At 38.2% G+C, this 17,928-nt stretch overlaps 1 protein-coding gene across 5 annotated transcripts in view; it reads left to right on the forward strand.

The window, feature by feature from the left end:
• Positions 1-17,928, forward strand: part of plxna2.S (plexin A2 S homeolog) — a 207,578-nt gene that overhangs the window by 112,977 nt on the left and 76,673 nt on the right. For all 5 annotated transcript variants that reach the window (XM_018249152.2, XM_018249150.2, XM_018249154.2 and 2 more), the window contains exons 5-6: positions 13,393-13,493; positions 17,398-17,521. In XM_018249152.2, the coding sequence (XP_018104641.1) occupies positions 13,393-13,493; positions 17,398-17,521 (225 nt within the window). The remainder of the gene's footprint in view (positions 1-13,392; positions 13,494-17,397; positions 17,522-17,928) is intronic.

Genomic DNA, 17,928 nt, shown 5'->3' on the forward strand with positions numbered 1-17,928 from the left:
TGTGGGATGCTGTGTTGGATGGATGCACCTTCTGCAGTTCCAATACTGATTGGTAAACTACAAGGGCAAAACCAGTCCACGTTGCAAGAGTGCAGGCATGGAAATATTTTGTTTTTCTATTAACACAAAATAGCTAAAACTATACTGATGTTTGGTAAGCCATTATACTTATTGAATGCAGTTTTCTGATTATCTAGTCGCTGACACTGACAAATGGGCAAATATTTCCTTGGCCTTTTCATGTTGTCTTTTGTTCTGATGTTGATTTTATTTAAACTTAAAATGGCTAATATTCTTTATTCTGCTGCACAAAGTACTACTGTGTTTCTCTATCTCTGCACAATATATAAATGTACTACACTGTAAGCTGGGAGAAGATCACTTCCTCAAAAGATGGTACATAAACTGTTGGTTTTCCCCAGATTTAGATCTGTGGTCTGGTTTATATGTTAAGGTAGCCATAGACGCACAGATAATATTGTACGAAAAGAAATTTCATACAATATTCGGTGTGTGTATGGTGGGAAAAGAGCCGACCGATATTGGTCGGCTCATTGATCGGGCTGGACGGAAAATTTTGATTGGGTGCCTTTGAAGGCACCCAAACATCGACCATTGTTAGTGCTGAGTTGTCAGCTACAGGTAGAATTCTATTGTTTCTACCTGTTTATCTGACAATTCAGCTCTACATCTGTGTATTAAAACAAACAATATTTTTTGGAATGATTCTCTCCAAGAAAAATCGTAATTGTTATGTCTATGGCCACTTTTAAAACCATAAGAAACACAGATTTACAGCAACGATGGTTACTAAAATATCAGTGATAGGAGTGTCTTAACGGTTCACTGGAATTTATTCCGAAACATTTAATTATGACATTTAATCAGCTTAAGGCAAGATTTATTGACTTTTACACATTACACATCAGATAATGTCAATAGAGTTGCGTGAGTTTATAGTTTTGGTATTTGATGGTCACAAATCAACTTACTTGAAAACAACCAGAATACATTTTATTACACTGACATCAAATAAAGCTGAAAATAGAGACATGAGGTGCAACAGAGTGACTGATCTAGATCTAGAAACTAGAAAACAGAGTGACTTCTCCAAGGAGAAGACCTATAGCATTAGTCTGATAATTCATCCTGTAGTTTTAAGAAAGGTACAAGGTGTTGTATTTGCTATGGATAATAACATTTGCATTAAATAAAGTGAGATATGTTCCTCTCTCTTTACTACAGGAAGCAAGGTTAGACATATGGGTAAATTCATTCTTTAGGGCTTTAGAGATTGGCTTCTTTAAAAAAAAAAATATTATTTTTTCACTGATTGCGCCTGCATTTACTGTTTTAGAAATATCAAAAATTGTGTTCTTGGCTTTTGTTAATTGTAATTCCATTACTATGCTCATGTATAGTCAGAAGAGGAAGACTTTGAAATCACAATATAGTAGGAGGTTTCAGAGGTCAATGAACTTGTGGGTGTCTTGATGCTTTTATTAAGTAGTGATGGGAAAGTAATGCCATCACATTAAAGTTAAACAGGGTTTCTGTTGCTATGCCTTGCATTAGTCTTCTCAGAGAATAGCCATGTGCTTGACTATGGTCTTTATCTGGTCACTGGATGAGATTATCCTAATGTTAAATTGGTCTAAACTTGGGGAATAGCTAACAAGAGGGTGGCTTAATGTTGTGTCTCAATGGGATTATTTCCTTAAAGAAAATGCAGTTGTCTCAACTTTACCTTGCACCCTGCCATTTTATGGTTTTATCTTTAATGGTAGTAATTTGTGGAATGGTGAGATCTGGGACATAAATTGGAATAGACATTAAATCTGTATAAAAGCCTACTCCTAGCAAAGCACCCTGGAAGCATATCATGCAAACACTCTAATAGAAAATGCATGATGCTATATATAGAAGGAATGCTTTATGCATAAGGCATGTCAGAATCCAAATATAGATTATAGCCTCTGCGAGCAGGCTGCAGTTCTAGGAATATGAAGAAAAACAAGAGCAGAGACATCTATGTCTGGTCATAACTGCTGTCTTGGGTTTATAGTCATTTCTGTTTTCATTTCATTTTGTGTTATACCCTTTGGTATATATTTTTTAAATATTTTACGTTGCACTAATATAATTATATGTATGTGAGTGTGGGATTTACTTTTTAAAGCCCCTAATACATATTTTATTAACCGAGGAAACACATTTATCGTCTTTTAAGAATGACTCTTATTTATAAAGATCCATCTAGCACAGACCTCATTCAATGCATTTTAGGATTCTCTGGAGTTCATATTTAATACTGGATTCACAGTATGAGGCTTCATTCACTTTTATCCCCCTCCAACCACTGCTTCAATTAGGAATCTATGTGGCTTTTTCTGTCAGCAGCAGGAGAGGTACTGTATGTTCACAGAGGAGCACAAAGTAATGTTGTACCATGGCTCTTAATGCAAGTAAATGGAGTGTGACGGAAAGTCCTTTCTATCTGTCCCATGTTCAACATCTGGGGTTAATCACTGGGGTCAACTCAAAGCAGCTCATAATGCAAAGAGTCTGTGAAATGTAAGCAGTTTCTTATTCAAATGGTGTATTGGGCCACATGGAACATTGATCAGATGATCTCTGTCATAGGTATTAGTGGAACCAGCAAACCATTGCTTGGTACCCACACAGACTGTTAGGTGATAAGCCTTTGAAGCTGATCTCTGAAGTGGTGATATTGTCATTAAATAAGAGTCCTTTTTTATTACATTACTGTAGGATAAAGGCACATCTATCATAACAAGCTTGAGCTATAGTGATGGGCGAATTCCTGCGAAATTCGCGAAACGGCTCCGGCGTCTCGTTTTTGGCACCGGCGCCCTTTTTTGACGCCGGCGCCTGTTTTGGGTAAAAAAAATTTTGACGCCGGTGAATTTTTTCGGGCGAATTTTCGTGGGCGTTTCGCAAATTTATTCGCTGGCGGCAAATCGTGCAAATTCGCCACAAATTCGCCCATCACTATTGAGCTAAGCTAATAATTCGATATAGTCAGATAAGCTATTGCCTCTAATGTCATAGGAGATTTCATACTCGTCACATGATGTTTGGAATTAATTGCTAGCTTCCAAAGTGCATTGTACCTGGTGTAGCTAGAAAGTAGTGGGGCATTCTGCTATTTTTACAATAAAAGCAACATAAACCACATCAGTGAGGAAAAGGTTAAACTCAGCTGCCTTAAAGATCCAGAATGCTTAGATCTTATCTGTTTTCCCATACATTTCTACATTGCTTGCACTGTGGGTTAGCAGTAAGAATATAAAATATAAGCTGACCAAGAAATACATTAGCTAGGAGCAATAAAATGGAGACACAACGTCTGTGGAAGGTTCATTAGCTGAGGAGCGTTTGTAAGTAACTACTCTTCCTCTTCCTCACCCCGGAGTCTTTTCAATTTACACTTCCCTGCAGTCAATAACAGTATTCTGCAACACCTTTCATCGCTCACCCTTGTATCTTTCAACTGCAGGGTGCAATACGAACATCTCACAGCTACTGGAAAAATCACCACTCCCAACAGAAACTTTTTGCCATTATTCTATACAATATCCAGACAAAATCATCAGCTGACCATTTAATCATAATTCGCATTCTATTCCATAGTGCATTTTTCCTTGCAGATTTCCAAGAATACATTTGCAAGGAAATTAGGTATATCAGTTTAGACACAATGCTGCAATAATGCATATCTGGCCCGCAAGAAGACATTAGTCATATTTTATCTTAAAGCAAACAGAGGTGTGTGCTCACACTCATTCTTCAGCTGGCAAAATGCATATTCAAAATAATCTAATTATAAAAAGACCAATCTTTAAGAAAGTTTATATATCTGAAACTATGGTCAACATATTTGTTCTTTTAAGATTTATAAATTGTGCCAAGAACATTGTGCCCATCCCACGCACTGTAGGAAATGAATCCCACATTTAGGTGTGAATTAAATATTCATTACGTATAGGCTCATCCAATGTAATTAGTCACAAATCATTAGGTTGCATTTCTTTGCAATGCCAAAAAACTGGCATCTTATTTATCTTAAGTTAATATCACTTGGGGTTAAGTGTAATCACACCTATGTGCCTTGACTTAAATAACCTTGAGGAATGCTCTTCTAGAACTAATTTGTATTTATCCAGAATGTTGGAACATTCATTGGGCAAGAACTTTAACGTTCATCCTTTACCCCATTCTTTATTAGCCTTATTCCCAGAGCAATTGCCAAAAGTAACATATCATGGCAGGTTATAAATGCAGTCAGTACTCTGATCAGCATCCTAGTGTTTGTGCCACTCCTGGAACCTTATCTAGGCTGAATGAATGATTCCAGCTAGGCATCCAGGTCATGAGCTACATTACTAACATTATGGAATATATAAAGAATGTGAGAGCAAGAACCATGTCTCGTCACATGTAAATAAGATAGAAATCAATGAATAAGTATTCACATAATTATTAAAATAGGTAACGTATCCACATTTTGGAAAGGTTAGTGGATTGTACACGTAGCAGACCCATGTTCTGAATTTGTGTTTTATAAGAAACAATTACTTTCACTAAAGATCTGCTTGTACTCCATTTTTTTCAGAGGGATTTTAATGTTTCTTAACAAATTATTTGTCTTGCTATTAACCTTGCTCTTGGAATTATATAGATTAAAACATTCATCCTTCATGTCCTGGTCAAGATTCATAATTTAATTTAAAAGCCAAAAGCATTGGCAGTTTCTCTTCTACCTGCTATGGATCAGTGTCTGTGAAGATGAAAGTGAATCGAAGCTTAGAAATATGCTGAAATAGTTGACTTTAAACCAGATAAAGCTGCAGATCTTTTTAGCTGTTTCGTAAAAGGCTTCAGGGACTGTTTTTCCTTTCTGCGAGTTGATAAAATATATTTGGATACCCTTCTCAGACATATTTTTGTCTAAAGATGCTAGGAATTTTAACCGAATGAAATCTAGAAGGCCATAAGTTCAACTTCCAACTTGTAGGTGGAGACATTAAACGAAATATAAGGTTTCTTAAATTTTTAAATGCTAAAGAGCAGGGGTGTTTCTGCCATGAGGCAAGGTGAGTGCCTCGACAAAAAAACGCTCCTGGTAAGTTTAAGAGCCGAATTTCCAGTTATAGAACACGAAATACGGCTTTTGTAATAGAGAAAGTGAAATTTCTCTATGCGCTACCGATGCACCGACCTCCATTGGAGATCTTAAGGTAAGAGCAACGGGCAGGGGGGCGGCATTGCGAACGCCACTGGCAGCGTTACAGCCTAAAACGCACCTGTTAAAGAGGATTCTTCAGGAGATGGCAATGACAATTTCTATGAAGGAACCTTGCTTTTTTTCCTTTCAGACCAACTGCATTGATGAAAGCAAGTAATCACACTTTGAATTCCATCAGTATTTATCCATCTGTATTGAACCTGGATTCTTATTTTTATTACTATGGCAAATACATGGACCACTAACAGTGATTTTTTATACAGGCTACCCCAAATTGACATGACTTTCATATTTTGAATGGATCACATATCATTTAAGGATCAGTGAAGGCAAGAACACTTCCTATAAAATCCTTCTGTAGGGAGTGGTAGGTACATAAAATATTTTATTTTTTGTGCATTATTCTTCTCTAGTTAATTATGTAACTTCATCTGTTCTGCAGATTGCCTTTTTAGCATGGTGGTGGGAAAGGGGGAGGAGAAACTGTCTCCTGACTCTTATTATTATTAATTTTCTCAGAGGCAGGCAAAATATTCAAACATTGGTTTCTGCATTAACCTTAGCATGTTTCTCCTTTGTAGGGAGCATTGGGGAGAGAGAGAGACTGTCCATATTACAGAAAAGTTTAACCTATATTCAGTCAAATTGGGTCATTTTTGCAGCAGCCTTATAAAGTATTCCCTTTATTTTGCTTGGGAGTAACAGTCCAGACAGCACATTGATGTTTTATTTAAAGAAAAAACAAAGTAGAAAGTTAATGTAATGTTCTCAGGTTTCAAGAATATTCAAATGTGGGCATTTTAGCTATCCCTCCTCTGCACAAGGTTGTCCTTCTGGTTTACTAGTGATGTTTCTGGCTAATATAGCTGAAGTCATTTTGTGCTCATGTAATCCCCTGTGGGATTGGGATAATAAAGCTACATTGTGAAGGCACAAGACAGCTATATAAAGCAAATGTCTGGTTCTCTGCACTGGACATTGCAACAGCCAAATGCTAAGAGCCTGCCCGAGGCATCCTCAGTGACATCCTGCCCTCCCAGGATAACCCTGCTCTGAAGTTAAGTAGTGGGTAAATGGTGTAGCAGCTTCCCATTACAAACATGGTTATAGTTGGTGGCACACCATGCCCCTGTATCATTGGCCTAAATAAGCCTTCGGCTAAAGTATTCCAGTAGCCCACAGAAACCAATCAGATATTTGCCTTTATTATTTTCACTGCACTACACAAGAAACTGTTGTTAGGTTGTTGGGCAGCAGGACCGGAGCAAATTTTTGTCCATGTTATTACTTCATAACCTGCATATTATTTCATAATGAATCTATCTATCCTGGAGTTTATTCTTGTCAATTCATCCTTGTATCATTTTATCTCAATTTGTAGCTGGGCTCTAGGGTTCTAAATGAATGCTTCAATAACAATAAAACTGTAGCTTGTTTGTGTTTGCTGTTAGCAGATATCAAGGATAAACAGCTATGAATGTCACTGAGATATCTGATTATCAGGCACAATACCAGGTCTGTAAAGGGATACAAATATGTTGTGCTGAGTATACATTTTTATGATTAGACTTGTAGAAGATGACTTTATTTCATTTGGAGATACATTATACTATGTGCAATTCATATACATAAAAAAAAACAACAACCTTAAAGGGGAAGGAAACCCCCCTCCCGTGTGTTGCCCACCCTCCCTCCTTCCCCTGGCCTACCCGTCCCGCTGGGCAAATGCCCCTAACATGTTACTTACCCTTCTGCGCAGGTCCAGTCCAGGGAGTTCACAGACGACATCTTCTTCCACGCGATCTTCTTTCTGCTGTGAACGGCGTTTTGGCGCATGCGCAGTAGGATCATTTCGCCGGTACGGTTCTACTGCGCACCGTTCAAAGCAGGAAGAAGATCGCGTGGAAGAAGATGTCGTCTGTGACGTGCGTCAGAGCTGTAATAATTATCATAATACTATTTGACTACATAACATTATAATCAGAACCCTGAATCATTGCTGCTTATATATTATAAGGAACCATTTAACAAATACATTTTATAAGGATGTTTGAATTTAGTAATCAATGGTACTAAAATGGCTGCGATAAAGTAAATACAATACTACTTAGTAATAATGGTCTCTGAGACGGGAGATGCACAACCTGTAAAGATGTTCATGTCTTCATAAAGGTCACTGTATTCCAAGATAATTCCTTATATCACTATAACATTTTGTTGGGGGCAGATGACTCATTATTATAGATGAATGCGTTCATAGTACTACTGTCACTCTTGGTTTAGATTATTTCATTCTAAGCAAGAAAATGCATACACAGTGTTTAAAATATCCATAACAGGTCAGTGGAATGGACAATTACAGAGGCTAATCTACTTACATGCAAGTGCACGGTGCTGCACTATACTAACGGCTGTGTCTAAACAGTCGTTTCCTTGCAGATTAGCAGCAGGATATTTAAAGGACTCTTGATGTACCAATAATTTTTTGTTATTCTCTAGTATACAAAAAACAGATCAAAGACTTAATTGGAAAATCTCCAATATATAATCTCAAATTTCCAGTTTTCTAAATGATATTGCCATGCAACCTTGGCAACTTCTAAAGAAGTGATGCCTAACCAGTGGCTCGTGAGCAACATGTTCCTTACCAACTCGGTGGATGTTGCTTCCAGTGTCCTCAAAGCAGGTGCTTATTTTTGAATTCCTGACTTGGAGGCAAAGTTTTGGCTGCACAAAAACGCCTGTACTGCCAAACAGAACCTCCTGTAGGCTGCCAGTCCATATAGGGGTTACCAATAGCCAATCACAGCCCTTATTTGACACCACAGGGACCTTTTTCATGCTTGTGTTGCTCTCCAACTCTTTTATATTTGAATGGGGCTTACTGTACAAAAAGGTTGGGGAAACTAACTGTTCTAAAGGATACTGAAAATGTTATTTGACTGTAACGGTTGACAATTTCAGTTGCTGCAGGTTAGAAGACTGGGAACTTTTTACATATATAGAGAACTTCAGTAAGTGTTCTTTTTTGAAAGGCTGTGCATGGAATTGAGCCGTGAATTTCCATTCATGGTTAATCTTGACCCACATTTGTCCTACCACTGTTTCTTCAGCAATGAAACTCCACCTACCTCTTACTTTGCTCTACCTCACTAATCAGAACTATTTCTAGCTGCAACAGCTGTGTTCTGCTTTTATGCCATGCACCATGTCCCAACCCCTCTCCTCTAGTGATTCCCAGGAGATAGATATTAAAGTAAATCTGTTAACACTGTACTGGCATATCTGTCAAAGATTGGAAAGAAGTAGTATTGTATTGGTGAGTGATACAGGCTCCAGAGAAACCTTCCCAGAGTATGCAGGCCAAATGTTCTGCGATTCCTAATGATAAACACCATGGAATATTTATAAGAATGTTTGTGGTTTTATTAATTGGGACTGGGAAGATTGGTCTAAAACTAATCTTAGGTAGGAAAAACACATTTTCTATTCTGTACAGGTATGTGGCCTGTTATCCAGAATGCTTGAGACCTGAGGTTTTCCTGATAATGGATCTTTCTGTAATTTGGATCTTCATACCTTAAGTCTATTATAAAATCATGTCAACATTATAATAAACCCAATAGGCTGGTTTTGCTTCCAGTAAGGATTAATTATATTTTAGTTTGGATATAGTACAAGGTACTGTATTATTATTACAGAGAAAAAGGAAATCATTTTAAAGATTTGGATTATTTGATTTTAATGGAGCCTATGGGAGACAGCCTTTCAGTAATTCAAAACTTTCTGCATAACCGGTTTCTGGATAAGGGATCCCATAACTGTGTATAGTATTAGATTATACATACTACAATGGCAGATTTCAGTTTACTTCTCCATGTTTTTCATTATAAACCAAATGTATTTTTCCCACATGTAAAGAGACCCATCAAAATAATTCTTTATTATGGAGCTGTTTGCAGACCACTAACAAAAGTCCCCAAAGACCTGTTCATGGCCAAAGGCTGTAGTTCTGACAGGCCTGTTTTGAAGATTGAAACTCCTAATTATTTTATTGTGTTCTTAAATGAAAACAGGTGATTGCCTACATTACCTCCAGCATAGTTCTCCATCCAGCTCTGTAGCCTTACAGCAGCTCAGCTCTTGCAAATAACACATCATCATTCTCTTGACTTTGGTCCCTCCTGACTCTGCTTACGATTTGGGCAGTATAACAACCATTGTGCTTTTATACTTTTATTTTTGGGAAGGAGGCCAGGACATCAGCAGTTAAAAATTAAGGATAGTGCAATACTCGTGTGTGCTTCCCCTCTGGCTAATTTAATTCTCATTAAATAGGCACCCTGTGCACAATCTGATTGCTAAATTATGGCTGAGAGGATGTGTTTTGGTACACCAGCACCGGCTTCTCTTTTTTTTTTAATGGCGACAGGGTACTTGTCTCTGTAGACGAGATGCTTGTTAATGACAGCGCGGATTGGGATCATAAAGTGTCTCCTCCAGAACGCTTAGATTTATGACTCTATGGTATCATGTTAATGCCTTTAATGTTCTGCAGTGATAGCATTTAAACAGTGAGTAAAGAGAGAGAGAGAGGAATTTGAACTATCCTTTACAGATGGAGGCATATACTGCAAACAAATAGCTGCCTACACCATTCAGATTAAGGTGGACCCAAGTCTTATTAAATCTAATGTGAATCATATTGATTCTTAATATAATTATATTGTATTTTTAAAAATAGCTTTAAACAACACATTTCTAGAAGTAGAAGCATTTTTGTATGGAAATATAAGCAATATAAACCACAGTTACAACCATGTACATAGCTGACTCGTTTAATCTCTCAGAGGGTTAAACTCTTGAAACATCTCCAGTCTTCCTAACAATAGCCAGTTGCCCCAGGCAATAGCTGTGTTTAGAAGTGCTGACTGAGAACAGGTAGAGTCTATTAGGTGGGATATATCCAGGATAAATGACAGTGTCACTATAGTCTGTGTTATTAATGAGTCCCTGATGGGACTTTGCATAAGACTGTGGTTTAATAGCCACACAACGGTGTAGGTGTTTGCAGAATCCCTAATTATTTCAGCTTAGACTCTCAAATTATAGATGGTTATTTTTGACTCAGGGGGCTGAGCTAGAGCACCAGGCTACAGTTAGTAGCTATAATTAATTTTCTAAGAGGATTGGTTATCGTTCTGGTAGGGAAACATGGGGCAAGAAGGCTAATCATTGCATGCCAACATTTTTAGTAAATCCAACTAACATGCCTTTTGTTGTTTCTGTGGAATTTCTATAGTATGTAAACCTATAGCCTGCATCATACTAAAAATATGGAATGTATATCATGAATATGAAAAAAAAAAAAAAAAACAGAACACAGAAAAATCTGCCCATGCTTGTTGATTGTGTGGTTAAGATTGTGGAGTATATCTAAGAGATATCCCTTTAATTAATTCCACCGTATTTAAAAAAAAAAAAATACTTAACTCCAAGGATCTAAATATCACTTCTTGAAAGGATAAGGACTGTGTGGTTGAGATACAATGACATTTTTTAGATCAGAGGTTCCTATAAGGTCATGTATCATTTTCCTTGTTGGAGTGATACTTGCATAGTGCCATCCTAAGATTTCAATATTTCACACAATGGGTACAGCAAGTAACTGAATCCCTTGTTATGAATCTATTCTATTTGAAAATCTGCAAATCAAATGCATCATCGTGGTTCATTTCACTGGAGGATCTGGCAGGAACCCTTGCATGATGAGTGCTGGGATGTCTCCTTTCAGGTTAAACTGTTAACCTAGATCAGGTGGGTTTGGAGTGGTAAAGTTTCAGCTTCTTAAGCACCCCGCGCAGCACTCAGGAGCTGCTTTTAAGATGGAATTGCACACAGGAAGATTATGAAAGAAGCTGCGAGTCACTGCATTCTGCTGAGATTCCAGACTTCCCACTCACTTCAAGCAAAATACTCATCTCTTTATCTTCCCATTTGTGTCACCTCTAGAAAAATCTTTTTATTCTCTGCCATCTAAAACATGGGAGTTGATGTCTGCTGCTGACAAGCCTTGGAAATAAAGACACAATTACCTGTCTATTCCTCTCCTGTCCCCTGCTAGCCTTCTGTACTGGCATATAAAACTAGACACTATAGCTAATTGCCATATGCAATGTTAAGTCTACCTTTTAAAAAAAACTTGTAATTAATTAATCTGTGAGAAGATGTAGGTGTAGTAAGGTTCAGGGTAGGTTCTATGTTTGCAGGAATATATACTGTATTTTTCTCCCTGTATATATACCATTACCAACCACTCCAGGGGGCCCCTCCGATAAGAGCTAAAGATTGGGGGACCCCCTTAACCTTAAAACCAGCCCGGCAGAAAGCTATGTCTGCTTTGTATTAAGGGGGAGCTCCCGCGGAAATGAAAAATTAATGAGCTTCATCATACTGAAATAACAAACTTTCTAAATACAATCATTTAAGTATTCTGCATCGTTTCTCAAATAATCAAGTTTATATTCACTATCCCTCTCTCAGCATCTGTTTTTCTTCATTATGTCTTAATGCAGCAGTTGGGTGTCAGATATTCATTGACAGCTAGATCCAATATATCTTATAATGGGGATCCCTTTCCTAGCAGATGAATTGGAGCTCACTCAAATAACTGATTCTATTACAAACTAAATCTAACAAAATAGCCGTTTGCACAAATCCTGCATGTAAAGAGACAGATTTCTGGTGATTTTAAACGAGTGAGCTCTAATACATCTTCTAGGGTAAAGGAGATATATGAGATATATTGTATCTAACTGTCAATTAATATCTGACACCCAACTCCTGCATGAAGGGAGAATGAAGAGAAACAGATGCTGAGAAAGGGATAGTGATGATAAATGTGATTATTTCAAAAACAATACCACATTTTTAATTGATTGTATTTAGAAAACATCTTATTTCAGTATGCTGAAGCTTATATAACATTTTCATTTTCACGATAGTTCCATTTTAATGCATTTTAGGCTAATGCCTCATGGGAACGGTTTTGCCTGCACATTTTCCTTACCTAATATGTGACCTCAGTGTAAATGACCCCTACTACACAAATAAATCACTCATTTTCATTAGATTCTCAATGCTGGGTTGTAACTAATTATATATAAAAGTAACACTTACATATGTAGCTCTTTAGACAGGGGCAGACTTTACTCTTGTATTTCATTGTATGCCTTTCAAACTGTACAATAAAATTGAGAATAGATTAAGCACTAGGGTTAGAAAGTGGAACTGTGCCGTCAAATCTTGCATTACAATGTGATTTTCTGAGGTTTTTTCCATCTCCCTCAGAGGACGATTGAGGCTGCGAGTCAGTGACTGTGAAATCCCATTGCAAAGTTCATCAGGAATCGTGTTCCAGCTGCTGGAGTGATAGATAGGTTTAATTACACTGAATTACTGCAGCTACAGACGCTTGGCTCTCCCCAAAGTCATTAACAAAATATTTTTTTTTGTAAAACCCTGACCACTAGCTCAGACTGGGCTTGAATTAAGAGAAACCAAGTGGTTAGTGGTATGTGCCTAGGTTAGAGGCCAGCCGTAGCTCAAACTTGTCATTTCAAATGGAGTGTCCCAGCGCTTTGCTGATTTTTATTTAGGCTTGATCATTGATTCAGAAACATTGTTACTGACGCTGAGCTGATACACAGAAAAATATAAAAATCTAATTTGGTTGCTGCTTCATTCTTCCAGTGTCAGTGCCATCTCTATTATTTGCTTTAAATAGTAGCTGTGTTGTGGTCCTCTAGCACTTGATGCCATTGAAATAAATGATGAAAGTGGGATTCAGTTCACTTGCCCTGGTAACATAAATTCATAATGACTGAGCACCTTTTTTTTAGGTCAGTTTGATTTATAAAGTCACCGGAGAAAACTATTCTTAAAATCCCCCTTGATCACTGGTAAACATACAGTCTTATTTTTATATAATATTTTTATATATACTTGTATATACACAAGCACAGAAATAATCAATATTTTATGAAGAACTGGGCAGAAGTCTGTTTGAGGGTTATCTGTATTTCTATTATTGCTTATATGTGTGCGCTGTTGTTGTTTTTCAGGTGTCCAGAGTAGAAGTGGAGCACTGTGAGCAGTATACAAGCTGTGAGGAATGTCTCAGCTCTGGTGACCCTCATTGTGGCTGGTGTGTGCTTCATAACACGTGAGTACTGATCTCTGCTTATATACACTCTGCTAAATTTTAGGCTTATTTTTTCAAGAAATACTGGTATGGGACCGGTTATCCAGAATACTCGAGACCTGGGGTTTTCTGGATAATGGATCTTTCTGTAATTTGTATCTTCATATGTACCTTAAGTCTACTAGAAAATCATATAAACATTAAATAAACCCAATATGCTGGTTTTGCATCTACTACAGATTAATTATATTTTAGTTTGGATAAAGTACAAGGTACTGTTTTATTATTACAGAGAAAAAGGAAATAATTTTTAAATATTTGGTTCATTTGATTATAATGCAGTCTATGGGAGACCACCTTTCAGTAATTCAGAGCTGAATAACGGGTTTCCGGATAAGAGATCCCATACATGTATTTTATTTTTCATCATTTTAGATATCTCACACTTTTTATGATCAGTTTTAGAATTGTCAGCTGTTTTCAGTGAATCTTATGATTTGCTCATTTTCAGAACAGGACCACCCACATGTTCTAGGGTACAGGTATGAGATCTGTTATCCATAGTGCTCTGGACCTGGAGTTTTCCGAATAACAGATCTTTCCATAATTTGGATATTTATACCTTAAGTCTACTATAAAATCATGTAAACATTAAATAAACTCAATAGGCTGGTTTTGCTTCCACTAAGGATTAATTATATATTAGTTTGGATCAAGTACAAGGTACTATTTTATTATAACAGAGAAAAAGGAAACCATTTTTAAAAATGTGGAATATATTTGGGCAAATTCACTAACCTGCGAAAATTCGCCAGAGCAGGCCTCGTCGGGACAACGCTAATTCAAAAAGATCCGAAGTTGCGCACAGGGTACCGAACGCTTGTAAAATTACGCCAGCGAAATTACACTCAGCAGTTCGAAGTTACGCTTGCGTTGGCTAATTAGCATACGGTGTGCAGTTAAAGTACAATGGCCGTATAGGCTGCAGCAAATACATTACACTACAAAAGGCCAGGGAACCTATTTAAAATTATATAAAGTGGTTATAATGCCCTACACATGTGCCCACAGTATAGTTTAGGTGCCATATGTTATCAAATGTAGGGGGGAAGGGGGGTACCCCAAATAAAATTTACGATCTTTTTCAGTCTATCACACTTTAAATAGGAAAAAACTCCAGCGTTTTTTGGGACTTTGATAAATTTTCTTTTTTTTGAGGAACTCCTATCTACTCTACTGCACTTCGCCTGGTCTGAGGTGGCGAAGGCAAGTCTGACGATAGAGGTAACGGTCAGTATAATCAAAAACGTAGTGAACTTGCATAGTAACGCTCTTTCGCCAGACCGAAAATTTGCCAGGCGTTAGAGCCTATCTCCTTGGCGAAATTACACCAACGAATTTACGCCAGCTACCGTTAATAAATCGGCGTGGTGCCGAAATGACGTCACGCTGGCGAATTTTTGCCAGCGTTAGCCACTTCGTCCTTTAGTAAATTTCCCCCATGGAGTCAATGGGAGACCAACTTTCTGTAATTTGGAGCTTTCTGGATAACTGATCCCATGCAGTACCAAATTCTTTGTAAATAGCAATTTAGCTATAGTTAATCTCTACTGATTTCTTCTCTTTTGTTTATGATGCAAGGAACCCTTCCCACTGGCCTTAAGTAAGAAGCCCCTGATTTACCTTAAGCAGCCAATCAGCAGTAAGCTTTCATTACTAACCTAGTGCAGTTAGGATAGCGAAATGATAAGCTCAGTGGCGTAACTAGAAGTAACAGGGCCCCCCTGCAAAAGAAAAATTATGGGCCCCCCAACTGTGCAGCTGCTGGGACAGAATGCACTGTTATACAGATAGCTAGAATCTCAGCTGCCATAAAGCAGGGCATAAAGCAGGGCAGGACTGCTGCTTACAATTTGTAGGTAGGGTTGGCATCTGGTTGGTATTTTACTGGCCTGGCCGGTAAAAATGATGGTTGATCTATCATCTAAATGTTATTAATAGGGAATAAAGATAAATATATATGAAGGCCAGTGATATGATCCCAATTTTATTAATAGGAAACCAGTTATTAATGATAATAATGATTTTCTCTCCCTTTCTACAAAACCCCTTTACCTGTTTAATCTCAGTTCCTTTTCTGTTAAAATATCTCTATAGCACTTTTTATACTGCTCCCCTTTTGTGTTCTATATGGTCTCTTCTTTCCTTATGATTTATTACTTTTTACAATTTCCCCAATTCTCTCCTCCATCTGTAGTTTGGTTTTCAAACTTTCAAAAATCCCCTCAAAACTTTGACCCTGCAGCATCATATTCCCACACATTTTATTAGGTATACAGTACAGACAGACACAGCCAGCACCATCCACAGTCACACACAGGTACAAACACTGGGTCAGGGGGGGGAAGTGGGAAACGTACGGTACGTACTCGTCTCCACTCTCTGTCTCACATGCACAGCAGCAGCACAGGCAGCTCCGAGTCCGACCAGCCCACCCCGAGTCCAGCAGTTACACAGTGCCAGTGCAGGCAGGCAGCCTCTGCCTAATCTTGCTTCTTCCGCTCTCCCTGCCTCACCTGCATCGTCCATCACGTGACTCACGTCACAACGTGCGACGTCCACACGACGACACAAGAGGAAGAGGGAGGGCGGGCGAGAGGCGAGTACAGATGTCAGACGAGCAGAGAGAGAGAGGGCGGAAGTAAGAATGAGGCGGACTCGGGAACAGTGGCGTAACTCGGGAGTATGCCTGGAGAGGAGGTAGGGCCAGTGGCAGTGGGTAGGGATGACGGATCAAACACCCGATGCGATCATTCATCAGCCAGGAGCCAGGAGGACATCAATTTCGTCCGGGCCCCCTCTCCTCCCGGGCCCCCCCCGCAGCTGCGGGGTTTGCTTCCTCCCTAGTTACGCCACTGGATAAGCTCCAGGACCAACCAATGATAGGTTATAGGAGCAGGGCAGTCTCTTAATCTATAGTCCCCTGTAAATTCCAATGACAGAACATAAAAATTTGTAATTTGCCTATAAAAGTATATGAATGTACTAATTATGCATGAATGCCATCATTTTAATAGTCTGTCATTTAGACCCTTAACATTGCTGAAATAATTTCTAAACCCTACATGTGGATTAGCCCTTGATCTTGACACTAATTTATAACCCTCACTAAATTCAATAAATGTCCCACTACCCCATCTGCCTTTCTTAGATGTCAGGCTCCAGCCTTTAACTAGGTGTGGGAACCCGTTTTAACCCAGGTGCTACTGAACTGCAATTGTCATTACTCTTACCCATCAATGGTATAAGCAGCTTCTAGAGGTTGTACCACATCCTGATTTATTACCTTAGTGGCAACAAGGTCAGGTTTGTATGTCATGGCTCCATGCCCTGTAAGCCCATACTTGACAAGGGTTATCTTTCATGCTATATCATACATATAAGGAAATAGAACGTTTGGTATTTATCTTCTGTTTTAGGATTGGGTCACACCAGACACATTCCTACTGCATTTAATGGCTTGGTTAAAGTTACTTGCTAGGGTTCCCCCCTATTTATCAATACATTTTCACAAAATTTTCTTTTGCAGGGGGGGGGAAGTCACTCTAAAATCGTAAAAAAAAATCTGAATCATACGGTTTTTTTTTTAACACCATTGGCCTTTAATAAATCCCATGAATTGAGGGGGTTTTGTTCTCCAAAAAAATTTTATTTTCCCCTTTAAAAGTCAGACCCGAAAAATTTGGACTTTAATAAATAACCCCCTAAATGTGTTCCTGTTAAATCTAGAGTAATTCACAGACCCACTTACACAAACTGAGTTGGAATTCCAATATTTAAGAAAATACGATGTAGGCTTTATTCTTCCCCTTTGAAATGATGCTTTATTAATGCTGTCTATCTAATGCAAAATTTTCAATTTTAGGTGTTCACGGAAGGATAAGTGTGAACGGGCAGATGAGCCATTTCGATTTGCGGACAACATGAACCAGTGTGTGAAGGTTAACGTTCAACCCAACAGCCTCCCAGTATCTGAACACAGCCTGCCGGTGAGGAACAAGTTTATGGTTCAGGTCGGATGCTTTAGTGACAATCACAAAACCAAAACTGGAATTTGCTCCAATCCCATGAACTTGTGCACAATTGAAATTGTATGAATGTATTTAGCATACATTAATTTCCAACTGGCAAATCCTACAATATTGTGCATGTCATAAGTGTTATTCAATTTTTTAAAGTATTAATTATTTTAAGTATATGGGCATTTTGGGTGCCAAAACCACTGTGGTGGAAGTGGCACATGACAGTTTGTTGACATGATACCAGTTATAGTTATTCCTAGTGATGGGCGAATTTGTCCCGTTTCGCTTCACCGGAAAATTTGCGAATTTCCCTCGTACTTCGTGATACGGCGAAAAATTTGCAATCCATGAATTTTGACGCCCACGTCGATTTT

The sequence above is a fragment of the Xenopus laevis genome, chromosome 2S (assembly GCF_017654675.1).
Source record: "Xenopus laevis strain J_2021 chromosome 2S, Xenopus_laevis_v10.1, whole genome shotgun sequence".
Classification (NCBI taxonomy): Eukaryota; Metazoa; Chordata; class Amphibia; order Anura; family Pipidae; genus Xenopus; species Xenopus laevis.